Here is a 21,911-nt window from a genome sequence, read left to right on the forward strand (position 1 = left end):
TATATGATGTATGTATTTTTTCCCCATAGTCTTAATAAGGCAGAGCCTTTAACAATCAAAATTCTGAGACCATGATAAGGATGACTTGTTTACTACAACTTCAAGGAAATATTAATATATATGTATGGTTATATACTTATACATATTCGTGTAAATCTAAACCCTAGGATGGTATTCTCAGTTCTGGATGGAAATTAGAATTAGCTGGAAAGTTTAAAAAAAATACTGATACCTGGGCCCTAGGACTTCTCTTGATAATAAGTTTGGTGACTTGTGAAGGGGATGCCTGCTGGGTCTCTCCCTTGTAAAGGTGCGTTTTGCCCCTTAGTATTCAATATGTCATCGCTGTGTGAGCCTTCAGCACGATGAGAATATCCTGACTCCCAATGACATTTCATAAAATAGTTTGAGAGTTCATTGATGATCTTTTCTTGAATCAATTATTTCATTGGGGGTTGTAAAAAAGTGAACTTTCTAAATTATCCTTTTCTCTATATTAGCTGGCACTCTTCTGTAAAGAAGAGCTTTTCCTTTTCCCTTTATTTACTTGTTTACATTATTTATTTATTTATCAATATGGACTCAAAAGATTATTTGTTTCATTCATAAGTTATCATCATTATTCTTTTCCACATTCAACATATCCCACATTTGGATAGCTGGAGCCCCTTCCCGCTGCTCCTTTGGGCAAGTCCCCATTAGTCCAGGAGTACCTGCTTACTTTCCGACAGGGGCTAGCCTACACTTAGCTTTTACCTTCTCCATCCCAGACCTGGAATCAGCTATTTTTCCAAGGAATGGGAGCCTATACCTATTTTTTAAAGTGGTGGAGCTATGAACCTCTATATAGGAGAAGGGAGACAGAAAACATGAAATATTAATAATATATGTATAGGCATTTACTTTGAAGGGAATGGAGTAGTAGATATCAGCTATCATATGTTTATGGAGAAAAATACTGAGATACTTTTAATCTGGCCTGGAACTAGGGAGACCTAGATTTGTACCCTGACTCTGCATGTGATTTAGGACGCGCCATTTAACTTCTTCAGGTGTCACTTGTTCCAATGTGTTTAATTAGGGGATGGGCTAGACACTGTTGAAACCTTTCTGGGTTCCAAAATTTGATGTTCTGAAGAGCTTAACAATACCTAGTTATAAGAATGGTTTTGAGCTGGTGAAAGGGAGTGTCGTTTCTGTAAAATTTCAATGGCAGGAACTTCATCTTTTAGCTTTGTCTCCCTTGATCTAGCAAGACTCATTGTAAAAAGTGCTCGATAAATGTTTTTGATGGTGATGGTCTTTCCTGAAGCTAGAATGAGATAAACAGACTGAACTGCCACACTTTCCATAAACCACAGAAACTACGTGGCAGTGAGATTTTAAGTGTCGGGATGTTTACAAAGGGAGGTTTTAGTCTTTAAAGTAAGAGGGTTCTGCCTGCCTGAACCTGGCCCTTCGTGATGACCAAGGAATGGACTCAATGACCACGCTGTTTTTAACTGGCCCTAAATTTCTCTGCTTCCCAAAGATCCTACACTTATGTCTTGCAGTATTTTCTCTTTTATTGGGAAACTCCAAACTACACCAAGAAAATTTTTTCCCAATACTTACTTGAAGTCAGAAATTGCATTTTAAAAATAATTTTCCCCTGCTTTAATAAATTGGCTAAAAAGGGTAAATGGATTTTCTTTCTATGTTTGCAGTCTTAGAAGCACTTATCTCTCACTGCAAGCGGATGTCCTATGTAATTGGATGTGAAGTAATTCCAAAGTTGCATCAAAATCTTTTCAAAGCGTTACTATGACAATCAGACTTCTTTTTAAAAAAACAACTTCGATGCAAATTTTCCATCATCCTCCTGTCCATTCAGTGAAATTCCATCTCATGAAGTAAGTTCAGCTTTTCAGAAAGTTTAGGGGCAGGAGAATCATTATGCATTTACATTAGCTGATTCTCCCACACACCCATTCTTCTTGAAGTTGTACTAGAAAGTCCACGCAACCTTATGACAGTCTCAGAAAATTGACTGTTAAAGGCTCTGCCTTCTTAAGACTATTAAGAATTAATGCAGGGGCCTGACAAAGAACCCATTGTTTGGGGAAAGAAGAATTTTAATATAAGTTCACTGACCGTCCTTCCTGACCTTTAATCACTACCTTTTCTAAACAGATTCCAGCAAAGGCAAGAATTTGGGCAGAGATTCTCAGAGGGCAAGGAGGAGAGAAGAAGGCTTATCAAATTCTCTAAGGTCTGGGAAGTTTGGAAAAGCATATTCAAAACTACCATTGCTTTGATTTGGTTTAGGCCCCAAGTGGATCTTGACATTTCTATTCATGTTAACAGAAGGTGTGTGAGTTTCATATTTATCAAGTGAGGGCCTTAAAAATGGCTGAAACACACTGAGCTGACGAAAGCTTGATGGACCATTTCCTATTTCAGAGGCTTTGGAGAATCAACTCTGCTGTCCGCATGTGCTGCTTCAGTCATTCATGTTTATTTCTACCTTTTGATTCAGTGGTTTTGGGGCCTTGATGACACTTCAGGGCCCCAGAAATCATGTTGTTCTAAGCTGTCCTTTGCTAACTTGAGGATTTGAGATTCTAAGAGGCAAGGGGACTTGTTCAACTAGCCACAGGGCAGAGCCAAGATTAAAGGCCAGATTCTCTAATATCTTATCTCATGCCCTTCATTCTTTACAACTTCATGCATATACTGCCTTCCCTGTCCCTCCTTGGCTTTAGTGGTAGAAGTGTGTTATATTGCGTGCAGTTTTCCTTAAATACCTCAGTAGAACTGTGAAAACTCCACAAGAGCAGGGGACTTTGTCTCTTGTGAGCACTGGTATATCTCAACTCTCAAAAAATTCCTGACACCTGGTAGAGCCAAATAAATATCGAATGAGTAAATTGTACGTGTGTGTGTGTTTCCCACAGTCTTAGTAAAGGGAAAGCCTTTAACAATCAAAATTCTGAGACTGGGCTAAGGATGGCTTGACTGTCTATTACAACTTCAAGAATAAATGTATGCATATTTACATACATATCCATTTAAATCGGTGGTATTCTCACCACCAAGTGGTGAATCAACTGGAGAATGTTTTTAAATGCCAATACCTGGCTCTCAGAACAAAGATTCAGATTTCATCTACTTGGGTTGAGGCGTGGGCATCAGTACCTTTTAAAAGCTTCACAGCTGATGCTAAGATGCACCCAGGCTTCAGAACCACTGCCCTGGGACAGGTTAGTTCACATCTGAGGTGCCCTACCTGGGAGATTATACTTGTGGTTAGTTAGCATTTGAAATATGCTAATGAGGTGCATGTGCTCCACAACTTTACCTCTAATAATAGAGGATTGTATATTAATTAGCATTAGAAATGTTACAAATTGTCATTGGGGGAGGATTTGAGATAGGTGATTGGCTAGAAAAGAATATTAGATTTGCTAGGTGTCACTAAATATTTGGTCCCGCTATGTGTCAGGCACTGTTCCATGCCCTTTGGAGTCCTAGGCCTATACAGCAATGCTGGGACCCTGTCAGATCTCAGGTTGGGCCATAGACGGAACATCCTGTCATTTGAAGGCTAGAAAATTAGCTGAAATCTGGTGCTAGAATGTGGTTTCCTTTATCTTGAAGTGAACCTTTTATGCCAGACACTGTCCGAGGGCCTAAATGAACAGGGGGTGTCTTTACTGAGTTTACAGGATAGCCCGTGTGGCTGTGTGTGCCTATTGGATGACACAGGTTCATATGTGTGGCAGAATTTGAGTTGAGACACATTATTTAATGTAACAAGGCATGTACTGGAAGGTCTGGGGGCAAGTCCTATAGTTTTAGCCTACCTCTAACGTTGGAGGCCACCGATATCCGCAAGGAAAGGAAGTTTGTACTGTGTTGCTTACAGCCATGTGCATGCATCTTCTGTCCAGAGCCCTGGGAAGAATAAGACATTAATCTTGACTCTGTGCTTGAAGAGATGAAGGCACATGCCACAATCCTGCTCAAAATGTCTCAGTACTTCTGGCTTTTCAAATAAAGGCAGATGATTCCATTCCTGGTTGGTGGGGGAGAGGAAACAACCTTGAACCTTGTTTGTTTCACTTTTATGACCTCCCTTTGGCATTTTCGAGTGTGTAACTGAGCCATGGCTTGGCTATAAGGATACTTGGATTCCTAGTCAGGCAAAGTCAGCTATTTCTCTGAGCCAAGGAAGGTGAGTAGCAGCTGGGCCTGGGAGGCTATTAAGAGCGACGGCAAAATGAGCAATTTTGAGTGCAACCACGGAACAAGGTGTCTTCCAAGTCAGAATCTGGCTCCAGGCCTTGGAGTCCTTCCTTTAGTATAAAGGTGGGTGTTCTAAGGACAAGGAGTGTTAATAACAATAAAATTTTATGTGCTACAAAATGCCTTTGATAATAGCAAATAAAAGTGGCCGTTTTAAAAAAACAGCTTATATGTCCATAGATAGGAGAGTCGTTAAATTGGCAAGAGTATAGCCACATATGGAAATAAATCCATTAAGTTGTTTAAAATAAGGAGACAGATTTGTTTGTGCTACTAGATGATCTTTAAGACATATTATTGTGTGAAAAAAATCAAGTGCCAAATCAACACTCAGTGAGATTGCAATTAAGCAACATTCTGTTATTTTAATTTGTAATAAAAAATTTGTACCTTACTTATATAGTTAAGAAAATATTAGAAGAAAAATAAAATGTCTGAGTAGAAGTACCTTAACATTTGGACAGGTGAAATTGTCGTATGGGCTGAGCCATGGCACGTGAACACAGGTAGCATTTGGGCACATCTTTCAAATCCTGGGTGATAGCAATGAATGCTTTAATCCTGCTCCTCTGCTTAAGTTTCTCCAGTTGTAAATAAGGTTATAATTTTGGATGCACTGAAATGCATAAATCCTGCAGGAAGAGGGGGAGAGGCTCATGAGGAAACTCTGACAAAGCTCAGACACCATTCCCCTACTCATTCTGGTCACAGATGGTTGACACTGGGTTGCTAAATAATTGTAGAACCAACTTGGAGCTTTGTTGCCTTAATGCCTCTTGATAAGAAAAGGTTATGCCTAATTTGAGGCTATGATAAAGCCAAATATACAAATTTCAGAATTTACCTCACTACAGGAATTTTTATGGGCAGAAAACATGTTAAAAACAAGTGGCAGAGAACTCATCTTTAGTTGAGTAGTTCAGTTCTCAATTATGATGAAGAAGAATGATTTGGAAATACAATTTTGTCTTATGTGTTGTTAGGGAGCTAAATGGATCTAGTATCTTTTTCTGAAAAGCACATCCTCTCATGTTTTCTAATGACAAACTGGATGGCAAAAGGGGAAGTGGAGAGGCCCAGCAGTGATTCTGCTGTCCCTGAAGATGTTGGATCTGCACAGTTCACTCCTTCCATCAACCCTTCCTCAAGTGTCCTCTGCAAAGTTTTCTTCAAGACTTCCTGGAGCCTCCTGTACAGAACAAGTCAGGGGCAATTAAGGGACTAGAGGAAGGAATGGGCATGCTGAGCTATCCTACCCACTTTCAACTTGCAATTTTGAGGTGATTTGCACACTGAAGAGCCTTTGAACCAGTTGTGGTAGGGCCCTGAGTGGGTCTAGATATGAACTGCACTAGAAAATCTGCTCTGGGCTCCGCTTCTATTGGATGGAATCCAAACTCTTAAACCTAGCATCCACCAACTAGCTGTGTATCTACAGCCAAGTTACTTAACGTTTCTGTGCCTCAGTATCCTCTCTGTAAAATGAAAGCATTGGTCTTGCTCGAACTTTGAGGGCACTAACAGCTCTGGGATTCCATATTCTAGACCCTTAACCCATGACTCTTCCCCAAAGATATCTCCTAACACTCCCCTCAGTTTAGGTCTGGCCTGGAACAAAAGGCATAAGAAATAGTAGGAAAAGCTTAAATGGCCACTTTTTACTTAAAGAGATCAATGAACATGGTAATAACTATCTCCACTTCAAAGAAAATACCAGGAAACGTCCTTTAAGTAAAACCCCTTTTAGCATAGAATGTTAGGAGACCAGAATGGATACAAGAGTTACTGGGAGGGTCCCTCTTTGCCAGTGTTTAGTTTTGGGAGTCAATGTTTCAGTTTGCAAGTTCCAGAAAAACTATCCATGGGCTGATCAGTTTAAGGGGGTGAGAAGAGAATGGCAGCCATGTCCGTTGAGGGAGTGACAGACACAGAAAGGTCAACACAACATCCTAATTAACACTCCGCTCATTAACACGCCCTTTCTCTCACTCTTTCCTCCTTTCTTTTACTAGGAAAAAAGAAAAAATCAGATTTTAAATAGCTTTGAAGATATAATGACCCCAGTTTCTCCTTGAACTACAAAGACACCTAAATATTTTTACATAATTTAACACCTCAGAGATGGGAAACCAGAAACAGAGGTCTTTTTCCCCCCTTCCAAAGCAAAGCTCTTCCTTCTCTGGCAATGTATCTCAAATCTGATGCATCAGAATTATCTGAGTGCTTTGAAAAATACAGATTCCTAGGACTCACCATAAATCAACTCAGAATGCCCTGACGTGGGGTCCAGGGATCTGAATTTTTGACAAACTCCCATAGCATCTGAGAACTTTGGTTCTCAAAGGTCATACCATTGCTAAAAACTGGTCTCACATAATCTATCTCCAGACCATTTGGATCTTTTTTGAATAAAAATTGCTAAAATTGCTCTAGTAAGTATGCTGTTTTAGAAGACAGGAAACATGTCATATGCTAATTATGGCCCATGACACCATCAAACAAAAGTGCATTACTGAGTGCTTTCAATTTCTTATAATGATGGTGAGATGGCATGTCATGGGGCCTTTTTAGCCCCAGACATCACTCCAGAGAATTCCAAACAGATATAGACAAGGGCCATGTGGACTCGAATCCTTTGCTCTCAGCATGTTTACCCACAGGAATAGGATGTCCTGAAGCAACACTTCCCCCAAGTGAAGTGTTGATAAGTCCGGTTATCAGAAAGATATTATTGGGAGTGTGATATGCAGGGTATTTACATTTTCTTGATAGGCTCAGTCATATGAAAGCTGACAAAGAAGGAAAGGGAGCAGCATTGTGGTGCAATATCAACAGGCAGCTGTCCCCTGGCTTCCCGATAAATAGGATGACTTGCATTGCTGAGCGCTGTGGTCACTGCCAAAGGAATGGCCCTCTCACATTTCATCTTGATTCACATATTCAGTGAGGTTACTTGTCATCCCCTCCCTCTTCTGCTTCCCAGACACTGAGTCTGGAATGAAAATTCACCTGCCTCTGAGTTGGCCACTGGTGGGGGCGGGGGTGTTACTTGGGTTCCCAGGTTGGAAGATTATCTCACCCAGTCCTAGCTATATAAGCTGACCGGTCTGGAGCTCAGCAGGGCCAACTCAAGGGAGTCATTCCACAGGAGGAAACATACAGACGAACTTCGGGCCAACATGATGATGCTGAAAGTAGAGGAGCTGGTACGTAAGACACATTATTTCTACGCAGTGAAAGTTGCTGGTTCAGTCTTAGTTTTTATTTGAAAACTGAAATGTCCTTTTCTTTCAGGCATAAGGCACAGGTACTCTGAACATGCCATGTATGGAAAATGGTTGGTTTATGTGATGAAATAAGTGACACTGGGAAAATGGAGCTGGCAGTAATGAATTTTCTACCTATTTCCTTTTTATTATCTTCTCCTTTGGTTTTATTAGTGAAGTATAGAATCACATGTAGTTACTGAAATGCCTTAGGGAAGAAGATCTATGGCCAGAACATATGTCTGAAGACTTTACAACTCAAGGCCAAAAGCCATCAAAAGTACCTAAAATGGCAGAATTTTAAATAATCAGAGGGGAGGGGGGTTGTGATTTTTCTAGGAGAAATGCGATCAAGCAGATTTAAAGTAGATTTAAACATATCAATCTAACCTAAACCTTGACTTAACTACATAGCACGACAAACACCTGAAGGCAATCCTGGCAGAGCACAGCAGTGCGCCACAGCCTGAGGTCTGGTGGTGCACTGCACGGAGGCAGCTGTCACCAGGGAGAAAGGACCAGGAGTCTCCTGCAGCATCCTCTATGGAGAATTAACCCAGGGCAGGCCCTGCTACTTCTGATCCCGCCATCTTCTTCCCTCATAGGTCACAGGGAAGAAGAATGGCAGTGGAGACACCGGGGAGTTCCTTCCTAAGGATTTCACAGATGGAGAGTATGAGGCTGCTGTTACTTTGGAGAAGCAAGAGGACCTGAAAACACTTCCAGCCCACTCCATGATCCTTGCGGAGCAACAGTGGAGAATTGAGAAACAACGAGAGGCAGAGGTAAGAACCTTCTGTGGAATTCACTAGTCAGAGGTTGGGGATGGAGTAGGGGATGGAGGTGCCAAGCAGGAAGGAGGAAAGAAACAAAATGCTACCGTTCCCAAGATGTTTCTTTACCAAATTTGAACCCATAAAGAGGTAACTTCTATGGGACAGGTTATGGGAAATAATTCCTAAGCAAGATTATGACCTCTGGATTCTGAATCAATGATTGAATATTCAATGACCATGTTCTACTTGAAAGATTTGGAAAGAGAAATGTGTCTAGTGTATTTCTCATGTCACATGCCGTCTGGCTAATTCCAAGCAAGGGAGATCTCTCCTTCTCAGTAATGTGGTTTGTGGTCCATGGATCGTTGTTTGACTGTATCTGCTATTTGTGTTGACAATATCTGTGCTACTGGGTGAATTTTCATTACTTACTAACCACAGACAAAATATGCATTAGTTAGTTGTAGTCTCAGGACAGTCTGTTTCATGGGCCCTGATTATGGACCACCTGAAAGAGACTGGCACTGATATTTCAAAGCTTAACATTTATTACAGGATTCTTTTGGGTTAAAAAAAAAATCTTGAGTATGATAAAAAATATTCAACGGAAATCTGGGGTTTATGGCAGTAATTACAGAATCATCACAGAGGGACTAAATCCTCCTCGCTAGTCAAAAGCTCAGGCTACATGCAAGAGAAGTGAAGATGAAAGGAATTAGCTGAAACAATTAGACCCCCAAATACCTGAATGAGAAATCACTGAATCAGAATCAAAGATTTACTTTTAAAAATTTTTTTGCTGAAACTGTTCCCATACGTATCTGAGACCTAGCAGATTTTGTTTAGACACAACCAGACTGCTTGTCAGTAGAACTCACCATATTTTGAAATATGGATTTCTTTTGCAGCTCAAGAAGAAAAAACTAGAACAAAGATCAAAGCTTGAAAATTTAGAAGACCTTGAAACTATCATTCAGCTGAAGAAGAAGAAAAAATACAGGAAAAGTAAAGTTCCAGTTGTGAAGGAACCTGAACCCGAAATCATTGTAAGCGCTTCAGGGGTAGTATGCTACAGGGGAATAAATATCTGTGGAGAGTTTGATTGGATGTTGGAATGCTCATGGTAACTCTCACTATTTTCGGCTTTAGACAGAACCTGTGGATGTGCCTCGGTTTCTGAAGGCTGCCCTGGAGAATAAACTGCCAGTAATAGAAAAATTCTTGTCAGACAAGAACAATCCAGATGTCTGTGATGAGGTAAGGCTTATACAAAGCACTGAAACATCCAGCTCATTAATTTTGTGTTTCTTATGCTTTACTGCAGCCTTGCTAATATGGTGCCAAAAATCAGTCCACCTGAAACAGTTTCCCCAGCTGTTGCTACATATGGCAGCAACAGAAGAGGAGAGTACCATGCACGAAGGAAAAAAAAAAAATGCTGGATTAGTGCTATGGATTGAATTAGTTTTTGCACTCTCATATATTTTTGGCTGATTTTTCAGTTTGTCTTTAACTTCTTACCTCCTTGGGACAGACTTTTAATAAGGAAAGGCCAATAAGTCACCTTTGCAGAAATATATTATTAGCATCATCTCTGATTGGACCCCAAATATCAGTTCTAGACAGGGAATCTGGAGAGTGGAGTTCAAGCCCAGGCTCTTTCACTACTTTGCTACTTTATCTTTAGCAGCTAATTTTCATGTTCTACACCTCAGTTTCCTTATCTGTAAATAGAGGGCACTGGTGTGCAATAACACCTAAAGTTGTTCCAGCTTTAAAAATCTATTCATCCATTCATATGAAGCCAATTTACCAGAAATCACTAATCTTTTTTGTATTGTTTCCCCCTGTGAACTGAAATGGGGAATTATATCCAAAGTTGAACTAAAAATGAGCCTCCCATTTTCTTAAAAATGAATTCAATACTTTTTGATATTCAACATAACAACAGTCCCAGGTGGAAGAAAACTGTCTGATCTGCATGGCAAACGCTACACAAACAATGAACACTGCACTAAATAAAAGAAAGGGAAAGCCAGCATGTAGGTAGTTTTGAACCTTCAAGTTCAAAACTTAGAAATGTTCATTGCAGGAAGCTCAAATCTCAGTTGCAGGATAATTGTTCTAGTTCTGCAATTTTAGTGAATTTGACATTTCTAATTCATAAAGAAGCACTCAAGTTTCTATCAATTAGGTCATCAGCGCCTCCAGATTCATACCTCCTAGAAAGGATTTATGCACATTTTTATATGCCTTTTTTTCTCTTTCTCTCTCTCTCTTCTTTTAATCTCTATTCTGACAGTATAAACGGACAGCTCTTCATAGAGCATGCCTGGAAGGGCATTTGGCAATTGTGGAGAAGTTAATGGAAGCTGGAGCCCAGATTGAATGCCGTGATATGGTAAATATATTTTTTTGCTTGGAAATAAGCCAAAATGAGTAGACTACATGAAGCTTGAGAAAACCTACAATGAAACACTGGGCTGAGTGGATTGAAAATTGATCTGAGAGAACTAGGCAAAAGCTTATTTCTCTGTACAAAGGAAACTTGGGAGATGGGACAAGGTCATGTGGAAAGTATTTTCTATACATACTGAAAAGGAGAGGAGTATTCCAGGGAAAAGAAGGAAGTGAACACTGTTGAACAGAATTCAATATCCTCATCAGAGAGTTGGGTCATTATCAAGTCAGTAGCATTACTGAGAAGTAATACAGTCGACACTTGCCTTTCAACATCCCTGTCTTTCTATTATACACGGCCTTCTGCTCTTTGGCCCCTGGCTGCCAGCAATGAATCAGAATTCTCTAGCTGCTCACCTTATATGATAGATGCCGAGGGCCCTCAATGAGATTTGGGGCTAGACTGCATACTAAATGAACTGCATCTATGAAAGCAGCTGCTATTCAGATCTCAATAATTCAACCACAGTGATTTCTACAAAGACCAGTGTACAGTGTATTTTACGAACTGAAATTGAGCTGGGAAAATGCTTTATTTATATAAATGCAGCTCAATTTGACTTAATAGCAAAGTGAAAAAGGATATCAAGAGTCCAAAGGATTTGGCCGAAATTGAACCCAAAAGACAAACACACAGAAAAACAATCTAAAGAAACAAAAAAATAAAAATTTGCATGGAAAGACACTAAAATTCATGAGTGTGGGATTTGGAAGGCCAGGGATATCCGAAACAGATCACTGAAGAGGGAATCTTCTGAGTAAGTGCAGTGTGCAGTGACCACAAGTGATGGCAGTCGAGGTAAGAGACTGTGCTGGCACAAACGACAGCAGAGAACCAGCAAGAGGAAAAAACAAGGACACAGGAAGAGGTATCAGCTCGATTAAAACCTTTTGGAAGGGACCACTTTTATTCTGCCAGGATTTTTAAATACGTTTCTCTAGAACTTTTCAGTATACATATTTGGCAAAAGTGGTTCAAGTGCCAGGCAGCTGCGGGTTTGAATATCTATTCTGCCACTTACTTACTAGCTGTGTCCTTGGGCAAGAAACTTGAGTATTTTGGAGCCTTGTTTTTCTCATCTGCAAAATGAGCACAGTCACCCCTAACTCACATTGTTGCTGGGAAGATCACACCATAATTCTAGGCATGGTAGCACCATGTTGGCACAAAAGAATTCTTGGTAAATTACAGTTCTTATTCTTTTTTAAAAAACATAGTTATTAGACTGATTAAGAATTTCCTCCATTTTTTTGTAAATCTAAAAAAAAAAAAAAAAGAATTTCCTAATGGTGCACACAAATGAGGGTACATACTCACATTCACGTACATATAGTTCAGCTAAAACATTTGGCAACGAGCTGGAATCAGCAATCTAGACAAGGACAGACATTGCTATTACAGATGCGCTAGCAAACCTGGTGTTCCTGGGCCTTAGAAAGCAAGTATGAGTTCGTCTGAGCAGAGTCTTCTTTACATTAATTACGTCCTTTTACCTTCCGGGTATAGCTTGAATCCACAGCCATCCACTGGGCGAGCCGTGGAGGAAACCTGGATGTCTTAAAATTGTTGCTGAATAAAGGAGCAAAAATCAGTGCCCGGGATAAGGTATTTCTCCTCTTTCCTTGTCCCCTGCCCCCATCCTCTCATCCCTCTCTTCCTCTTCTTTCCCCTCCCCGCCCCTTCTGCTTCTTCTTTGCCGGACTCCCAAACCCACCTCACCATGCTGTGTGAGGTACCGGAATGGCCACTGCCCCCGGCCCCCTGCCCTCCATGCCTTGGGGTGGAACAGCCCCCGTCCTCACACCCAGTACATCAGCAGCGTTCTTCAATTTCCCAGTTACTCAGCACAGCGCTGCATGTGGCAGTGAGGACCGGTCACTACGAGTGCGCAGAGCATCTCATCGCCTGCGAGGCGGACCTCAACGCCAAGGACAGAGTGAGTAGTTGCGTCGACTTGGGCCTCCTAAAGCTTCACTCCTCATTTATTTGGAATCACTCCCCAAGTCGGGTACCCTCTCGGGACCCACTTCCTGTCTTCAGGCCCAGCTTTAGCCTGTTCACTCTGCTTCTCTAGGAAGGAGATACCCCCCTGCATGATGCTGTGAGACTGAATCGTTACAAGATGGTCAGACTCCTGATCATGTACGGCGCCGATCTCAATGTCAAGAACTGTGTAAGTGCTCCAAAGAAGGGGCCCCACTTGCAGCCTTCCTAATCTACAAAAACGTTATCTCACAGACCTGGAAATAGTCCCACAACGGTAGTATTTAAAGACAGGGGTCTTAAACGCCCGACCCTGTCCATTCCGTCGTGACACTGCTTACCTTACTCAGGTCACCTGGTCAGAGATGGGGGAAGCCACAGTGACTGCTATGGCTTCAGTGTCTAGGACAGTGTCTAGGCTTTTAAAATTTGGTCTTGAAAATAAAAGGTGGTCAAACTGCTCACCTTTGCAAACACAAGTGCCATCTGCCTTGGCTGAGCAAGGCCTGGGCTGTCAGGAATACAGACATCCCCCATTCCTGAAGTGGTCCATGCAGCCAAGAGCCAATGAACTCAAGTGAATCCATATGTAATCTGAGTCAACTGAGAAGTCCTTCCCTCCTTACAACAGCATGACATGCTACCACTTCCTTCCAGTGGGAGCTGTGCTTCTGCCTATATTTTTGAGATAATTTCCATCTATTCTCCACTTTGGTTTATCTGCACATCCCTCAAAATAACTTCCTATATTTAGGCTCTGAAAATGCTTATACAAGTCCCTTCTACAAGTACGTATTAATTTAGCTTCATCTGTAAGCAGGAAACATAACCAACTTCTCATGGTCCCAATTCCCAGGCAAACATCATCTAATACAAGCTTTAAATATATCACCCAGAGGAATGGGTGTAAATTACTGAAGAAATAATTTGAAAGCTTTTGGAGAATCACTTTAAAAAAAAAAAAAAAAAAAAAAAAAGGAAAAGAAAACCCCAGTGATCATAGAATGTGAATAATTTCTTCTTATTGTGTTACTCTGAGACTGAGAGGAATATTTCATCATTAAAAAAAACTGGCTTGTTAACAGGAACAAAGAATAAATGCAAGGAATAGAGATTGCTTAGGGTATTAAAGTGTTAAGAGTAGGGTTCCTTTATCCTTGATATTGGGATTGGTTTTATCTAATAATTTCAATAAAATATCAGAAAAAGAGTAGATTCAATGACATCTCCAAAGCTGCAGAAAATATGATTTTTTTTCGCAGGCAGTGAGACAAGTATCAGCAGAAATAAATAGCATACTGATTTGGGGAGAATGTGTAAGTAGCCAGAAAATCAGGAGCTAGATTTCAACAGGAAGGAGGGCAAGGAATCTGTGGAAGAATAGCCAAAAATACACACATAGGGCTCAAGGCTCTGAATATGTTTGACTCAGGCATAAGGATTCTGGAACTATTAATGTCATTGACCCAATGGATCACTGTTCCCCCAAAAGACCAGTAAGCTATTGGCCACCCCCTTGAAGGGCACTGGAAACAACACACACAGTATCGTTGTCCAAAACTCTTTCTTCATGTCTGCTGCTAAGTGTTTCTCAAGGAAGATGCTAGAGGCGGGAAATTCCAAAGTGAAGGTCACAGGACTACTAACGCAATACGCACAGGGCAGGCAGATCATATAAATGACTTACATGGGTGGCTGTGGAAGTCTGTGCACATAATTTGGAAAGGCAGAGGTGCTAACCCCATCCAGTCCATTGTTGCTCTAAGGAGCCATGAGTGTCATACTGCCAACTCTTCACATTTTTTTCAGAGATCACAAATTCAGTTGGGAAATCTCTAATTTCAAACTGTTGCCAATTAATTCCAACTTAAAAAAAAAAATCTAAGCTCTGTTTGGGCCAAAACAAAACAGGTCTCTACACTGATTTTCGCCTCAAAGCTGCCAGTTTGCAATATCTGGGTTAAAGAGAGATCTCTGAATAGAGATGAAAAAACTCAGGACTTCCCATATTTAAAGACAAGAATTGAGAGGTGGCATGGTTTTAATTTTTGTAAATATCTTGAGACATGTTCATAAGAGAAGAAAATGGAGGTCTCAAAAATGTAATCACATATCATTGATATCACCTCCAAGAAAAATAAATTTATGGGAGAGCTGAATGCAACTTCCGAGCAGTTGTGAAAAACCTACCCCCTGGAGGAGGAATAGTACTGAGAAATACCTGAATACTTAAGCCAAGGCTTTGAAGCAGCTTGATTACCATCAGTTTTTATCAATCAAGGCATCATTTTCCAAATTGACAGGAACTGGTTTTTGACTACAAGGTCAAAACTATCGTGTTTTCCAGAAAAATAAGACCTAACCAGAAAATAAGCCCTAGCACGATTTTTCAGGATGACATCCCCTGAACATAAACCCCAATTTTGGAGCAAAAATTAATATAAGACCCAGTCTTATTTTCGGGAAAACACAGTACCACCCTGTGCCCATTCTGCAGAATACTGGAGATTATGGAGGCATTTTTTGAACCTCAAAATGACTTGGGGTGCTCTTGCCATTTTGTGTCTAGGGACCAGGAATTTTTATCAATACCTGAAATAGACCCATGGGGGGGGGGGTGGAGGGAGAACACTGCTAATCTGAAATGACAAAAGCATTCCTGTGGGAACCAGTGAAGGACTGGTTTGACTATAAACAGCAAATTACTCATAGAGAAAAGCATAAAAGACTTCAGTGCCACACACCTACCCATTACCTCATTAAACACACACAGAGAACGTGAACTTACAGATGCCTCCCATCTGGAAGTCAAATTGCCTCATGTTTTGATTAGGCTGGGAAGACGCCGATGGATCTGGTGTTACACTGGCAGAATGGAACCAAAGCAATATTTGACGGCCTCAAAGAGAACTCCTACAAAACCTCTCGCATAGCTGCATTCTAAGAGAAACGACGACAGCCTCTTCCATCAGCTGTGCTTCGCCGGCATTTGGAAGGCACAGCCCCGAAGAGCAACTAGGGGTAAAACCCAACCTCTTTTTATCAACCTGTTGTCAAGCGGCACCTCATGAAGTTTTGAGAAAGCACGAGGATATAGGTATTCAAATTTCCCTTAGTGAAACTCACTCTATTTATTTGTATTTATTCCTGTTGTATTTATTTATTTATTTTTAAGTGTACTGCGGTACCGCTGATACTCAGATCCTTTATGGTCATCCATCTGGCGAGCAAAGCTTGATTCATATATAACTCTTCAGAGCCTTCCTGTAGATAGCCCTTAAACCATGTTCGTGAGCAGTGTTCTCAGTACCTACGTATGTGTTACCTCACTCATGTGGGCCATTTCAAGGGTGTTTTTAGAAAGCAAAGGTGATTATTGCAGCCCCTCTTTTGATTCCTGAAGTCTGAGGCAATGGAAGGCATGTAATAACGAAAAGGAAACAGTAGAATGAAAGAGATCCTGTGAGAAGGACAGGACAGCCAGCCGTTTTTTTGTCTGGGCCTGGTATTTCTTACCAAGTCACACACTGCACCAAGGTGAAGGGAACGTCCCGAGAGTACGCGGAGCGCCATGGAGGGAGTGGGGAATTGGGCCGTGCTGAACGGAATTTGCTCAAAAAAGATGAAAGCAACTGCAAATTGTAAATGTGTAAATGTATAGTATGTCATACATATATTTTATATTCATAATAAAAGCAACAGATTCTAAACCTCTTTCTAAGTACTTTAAGTATAGTGGGAAAGAACTGTGTGAAAAAGGCCATTTAGATGGGGTTTTTTTCTAAGTATTCTAAGTTTTTCAGATTAGGAATGTTGTGTTCTCAGTATCTATTATGTATACAGATCACCTGAGCATCTTGTTAAAATGCAGATTCTGGTTCTGCCCGTCTGAGGCAGGACCTGAGCTTCTCCATGTCTGACGAGGCCCCAGGTAATGCAGAGGTAGTGGCAGGCCACAATCACACACAGAGCAGCAAGGCTGCGAAAATCCTAACGGTAGAAAGGAGTGCAAGTTCTTTTGGCCCCATGATGAAGGAAGAGACCCCTGGTGGACAGAATTATTACTGCAAGTTCAACAAATGCTCCCTGAGACGTTCCATCCAGGCTCCACTAATGAAGTTGAACAATTCCTGTGGACAGTGGCTGACAGTGTCAAAGCCCTCACCCAAGAAAACACACCTGAGCAATGATTTCTGACCTCCAGGGATTCTGTTGCCAGGTGCTGGTCCAGGTGCTAAGACCTGTGATGAGAAAACCAGATTGTCCCTTCCCTGCCTTCCCGGAACAGGTGAATACTAAAGAAATAATCACAGAAATAAATATTAATATATAGCAAATATATGTGATAAGTACAATGAAGCAAAAAATACAGAGTGCTGTGAAAGTCTCAGACGTGGAGACACATCATTTGACGCGGGAGGGGATTTCTACAAAGACTTCTTTGAGGTGGTGGCTTTTCAGCGGAATCTCAAGGGTAACCTGGAGTTGTTCCAGCACAAAACATCCCAGGAAGTAGAGAGAACATAGGAAAGGGCAAGGTTATGGGAAAAACTTGGCACTTTAGGAACTGTCTGAAGGCCAATGTGAAACACTAGCACTGGTACACCTCCCCCAAAACTCACTCCAGACAGGATCATACACATAGCCTCTTAGCATTGCCTCTAACACTGAGAGGGCATATACGCACCGTCCACACCCAGGTCTCCCAGATAGCAGGCCATGGGCACACTGGGAGTTGTGAGGATGGTATAAAATATTTTTGAACCTTTTCTTTCTAGTCTCCTAACAATCCACAGTCCGAGGCCCAGGGACATTGGGAGCTTCCTTCTCTGTTCTCTATCCCCACCACACTCCCCTTTACCACCCCTCTGCCCTCCTTCTAGGGTCCTGGCTCTAACCTCTCACATCCTTAAAGCTCAGGGTCCTGCCATTTCTTCCAAGGAAAGCACCTACAACACAGGCAACCTTTCTCTTGCTAACAATGACGTCTCCCGTGGCATAATTTGGGTGTGGTATTATGTGACCAAGTTCTCTCTTTAGGATGTCTTCCTCAAGTCCCCCTCCCCATAAGAGCTGGGAGGTGACAAGAGAGAAGACAGGAAGGGGTTAAAGCACGTTTGTGTCTCCATATATAAAGATGTGCACTAGTACAGAGGTAAAGGGCAGGACAGTCAACATGGAGTACTTCCCACAGAATAAGGCCAACTCAGTTACCTCCGCTAAAGGAAAACATAAACACTTCAGGCAAAACTTCCAAGTTTCTGTCACACACAAGTTCTTTAAGGTCCTGGTCTCCCAACTTGAGCCAGCTCTTTGCCCACAATCTGTCTTGTGTTCTTTTCTTAGAACAGAAGAGAACATCCCATTAGCCAATAGACTCCTGGAAGTTGTTCTCGATATTCTTCGCCTCACCCCTCTCAACCAACCACATGATTTTTGTATCAAGCGCACTGCCCTCTAATCTGCCCACTTCCTCTCACCCCAAGGCCACGACCTAGTTCAGATCACCACGCATTTCCCTGGATTATTCAAATGGACCTCTCTGGGCTCCTGCCCTCTGACTTACTTCCCTCCAGTCTGTTCTTCAAGTTGCAGCCAGAGTTATTTTTCTAAAATGCAAAACCGGTCAAGTCACTCTCCCCTTTAAAAGCCTCCAATGGCTTCTCATTTCCCTCAGGATGAAAACTCCTAATGTTTTTGAAAATCCTAAACTCTGTCTGTTAACTCTACTGTTATCACTTTCCTAACTACCCTCTAAATTTCAATTCTAATGAATTTTCAGTTCCTTAAAAAACCCAGGCACCTGTTTTTGTTTTTACATACTGTGCCAGCTCCCTGAAGGGTCTTCTTCCCACCCCACCCCAACCCAATGCATAAACTTTTCCTCCTCCCTCCCCTTCAGGTTAACTGGAAGTCATCTTTGACCCTTACTTAGACTTTGTTATTCCCAAGTGTGTTCCTGTTGTACTTTTTCTCCATGTCATAACATCTATCATATTGCCTTTATCCCCCCAAATGAAAAAAGTCGTCTCCCCTTAAATAATAAGTACTCATGAAGTTATTAAGCCAATTATAGAAATGGATAATGAAAAAAGCAAACATCTCTAATAATCCTAATTTCATAGCACTCTCTGGTTGTTTCTGTGCACATTACATATTTAGTTTTATAACTTTGTTTTCAACTGAACGACTTATTCTGTACATCTTTATAAATGGTATTCTTATGTTTTGATGTACAATGGATCATTTAACTAATCCTATTATTTGGCATTTGGGTTGTTTCCATTTTCCTGTTATTTTAGACATTGTTACAACAAATATCCATGCACCCTTTAAACCTAACCAGTTATTTCTAAAGAAATACATTTACAGAAGTTATCTATAAGATTGTATCAAATTACACCCCTTCCATGTTACTGCCTTTCCCCACAATCATGAAAATACTCATTTTATAAATCTTTTATCTTTTCAACCTGATCAGCAAAAGATAGATATATTTTTGTAACTTTCCCCCAATTACTAAAAAGTTCAGTATCTTCATGTTTACTGAGCCTTTCTGGGTCAACCTTCTTTGCCCCATTTTCTATTAAGTCAGTTTCCTTGGAAGCAGCACTTGAAATGAGGATTCTTGTACTTGTTGAGAACAAATGAGAGAAACAGGACAGGGCAGGAGAAGAAAAGAAGTGAAGGTGTGGTTTCCAGAGAAGTCTCTTCTCAGCCTAGTCCCAGGGAAGCTTGGAGCATAAATTGCACCACCTGGGCCAGAAGGCTGGGCTCAAATGCCTGGCATCAGGCACTGGCTGTGGGCCGACCTCAAAGGGTAGGAGTAAAACGTCCCAGGCATCTCTGGCTTCCAGCAGGTGACTTCCAACAGGCCAGGACAATCCTCTGAAGGACGAAGAGAAACCATTAGTTCCCAACATCTGAAGCAGCTGAGGGATGACTCCATCAGTCTGGTAAAAAGGTTCCAGGTGAACGCTAATGGCCTTTGTCATGGTGGGTATGTTTTTTAAAAATAATTTAAAAGCTTCAGGATGCTATCCCTCTCTGGAATACACATTGTAAATGTACTTTCCTAGTTGTACTTTTCTAACAGAATACTTTTATAGAGACAAAGCAATTAAGTTTTTTGTTTTCTGGCTTAGATGACATTTAGATCTTTTCTAATCCAAGCTTACTAAAAAAAGTATTTACATTTTTACATGTTTTTAAAAGTGTTTCGGGCTGGCCCGGTGGCTCAGGTGGTTGGAGCGCAGTGCTCCTAACGCTGAGGTTGCCAGTTCGATTCCCACATGGGCCAGTGAGCTGCGCCCTCTACAGCTAAGATTGTGAAGAACAGCTCTCCCCGGAGCTGGGCTGCCATGAGCAGCTGGAGGTTGGCGTGAGCTGCCATGGGCTGCTGTGAGCGGTGCGACTGACTACCACCAACTACTTCTGCAGGGGGAGCAGAACGGAGTGGGGCAGGGAGAGGCAGAAGAAGTGGGGGGAAGTGTTTCTTTAATCCACCTGAATTTACTGTGTGTACTGAGTATGAGATAGGAATTAGACTTTGTCTGTTTTTCCCTAAATGAGAGAATGATAGCTGATACTTACTAGGTACATTCTCTGACAGGTCCTGCTCTGAGCTTTCTACAAATATTAATCTACTTAACTCTAGCAATAATACCACAGGTAGAGAGAATAGATGAAGAAAGTGAGGCACAAAGTGGTTACGTAATTTGACCAAGATCACGGGGGTTAAGTACTAGCAAGTTGGGATTTTAACACAAGTCGTGTGCTTCAGTCTTTGCACTTAACTGGTATGCTGTTATTGCCTCTCCCATATAAGTAACCAGTCGTTTCAGTATCACATACTGAACAATCCATCATTTCTTCTTATAAGTGGAGTGGTTCTGGACTTCCAACTCTTTCATTTATCTTTAAGAATTTCTGCATCAATTATAGTTTTATTAATAACTACTAGAGTAGTACTCTGTAATACTGAGAAGTACAAGTCCCTCCCATTGTTTTTCTACAAAATTTCCTAGCTATTCTCATATTTATTCTTTCAAAATACCAAGTCTAAATCCCAACCTAGACACAAGAAAACAAAAACATACACTGTTTTGTAAAATCATAGATTAGAGAATTTGATGTATAATGTCTTTCCCTGTATTCCAGTATTCATTAACTTCCCTTATTTTAAGAGTTTTCTTCATTATTTCCTACATATTTGTTGGTAATTTATGTCTCTGTGAATAGGGTAATATTTTATAACACATTATTGTTAATTAAAATTATTGGTTTTTGTGTATTTATTTTACAACTGACTACCTTGCTGAACTTTTATTCAAGGTATGGTCATCTTGTTGCAACTGAGTCAGCAGTGGTTCACGTTCTAACAAAAGCACACATTAGAAGGAAACCTGCTGGCTGCCATTCACTGGTGACCAGCCATCACGCACACCCTCCTATTTTGAACAATGGGATAAGCATGTATTCATAAATAGGAAGCAGGCACAGCTGCAAATACATAACAAATGTGCGTAAACTAAGAAGCATCTGTATTTCTGATCTTCTCCCAATTGCTTCTCGTTTTTCAAGAAGACAGTCACATCTGCAATAACTTTACCTCCTTTCAATATAAGATGAAAGTCCTCAATATTATATCTGGTGCAACTGGGGCTAATATACATATAGTCAGTTGGCTGAAAAAGTAGATTAAGGTGGAGCTTCAAAAGAATCGAACATACACCCCCTTCAACATTTGGGCTTAAAATACATAAATGTACACTCATGTGCCATTCTTTTAAAGAAAGGTCAAAGCCTGTTCTCGTGAGCATTGATGCAATGATGGGAAATCCAGGGATCTTTCTTGAGTTCCAGTCCCTTTAAAGAAGAAAGAGAACTTAAGACTCTAGTGAAGCAATCCAAGCGCAGATTTTTACTGGACCTCTCCCAAATCTTAGTTATACTGTTGCTCACACCTTTTTTGACAGTTCTTTCTAATGACTCATCTTTTTCAAACCTTTCAAAAGCATTAATTTTAGTTTTCCTGGGAAGTCTTCTTTTTGTCCCTCACAGTGTATCAGTTTTCATAATTTTTAATTAACTTATACAATTTTACAATGCTAAATACGACATAGACAGACTTGTGTG

The 21,911-nt window shown here is 40.9% G+C and overlaps 1 protein-coding gene and 1 long non-coding RNA gene across 2 annotated transcripts in view; one reads left to right on the forward strand and one right to left on the reverse strand.

The window, feature by feature from the left end:
- LOC141572798 (uncharacterized) overlaps window positions 1–5,082 on the reverse strand; it is a 12,868-nt gene extending 7,786 nt beyond the window's left edge. The window contains exons 1-2 of the long non-coding RNA XR_012498293.1: window positions 4,736–5,082; window positions 3,846–3,936 (exon numbers count right to left, since the gene is read on the reverse strand). This is a non-coding gene — a long non-coding RNA (uncharacterized LOC141572798). The remainder of the gene's footprint in view (window positions 1–3,845; window positions 3,937–4,735) is intronic.
- A 1,964-nt stretch (window positions 5,083–7,046) lies between these two features.
- On the forward strand, window positions 7,047–16,487 carry ANKRD1 (ankyrin repeat domain 1). Its single transcript, XM_019739148.2, has 9 exons — window positions 7,047–7,493; window positions 8,159–8,338; window positions 9,238–9,375; window positions 9,479–9,586; window positions 10,632–10,730; window positions 12,297–12,395; window positions 12,628–12,726; window positions 12,865–12,963; window positions 15,607–16,487. The coding sequence occupies exons 1-9, from the start codon at window positions 7,467–7,469 to the stop codon at window positions 15,715–15,717; spliced, it is 960 nt and encodes a 319-aa protein (XP_019594707.1). The 5' UTR covers window positions 7,047–7,466; the 3' UTR covers window positions 15,718–16,487.
- Window positions 16,488–21,911: the final 5,424 nt, after the last annotated feature.

Source organism: Rhinolophus sinicus, linkage group LG07, assembly GCF_036562045.2.
Source record: "Rhinolophus sinicus isolate RSC01 linkage group LG07, ASM3656204v1, whole genome shotgun sequence".
Taxonomy (NCBI): Eukaryota; Metazoa; Chordata; class Mammalia; order Chiroptera; family Rhinolophidae; genus Rhinolophus; species Rhinolophus sinicus.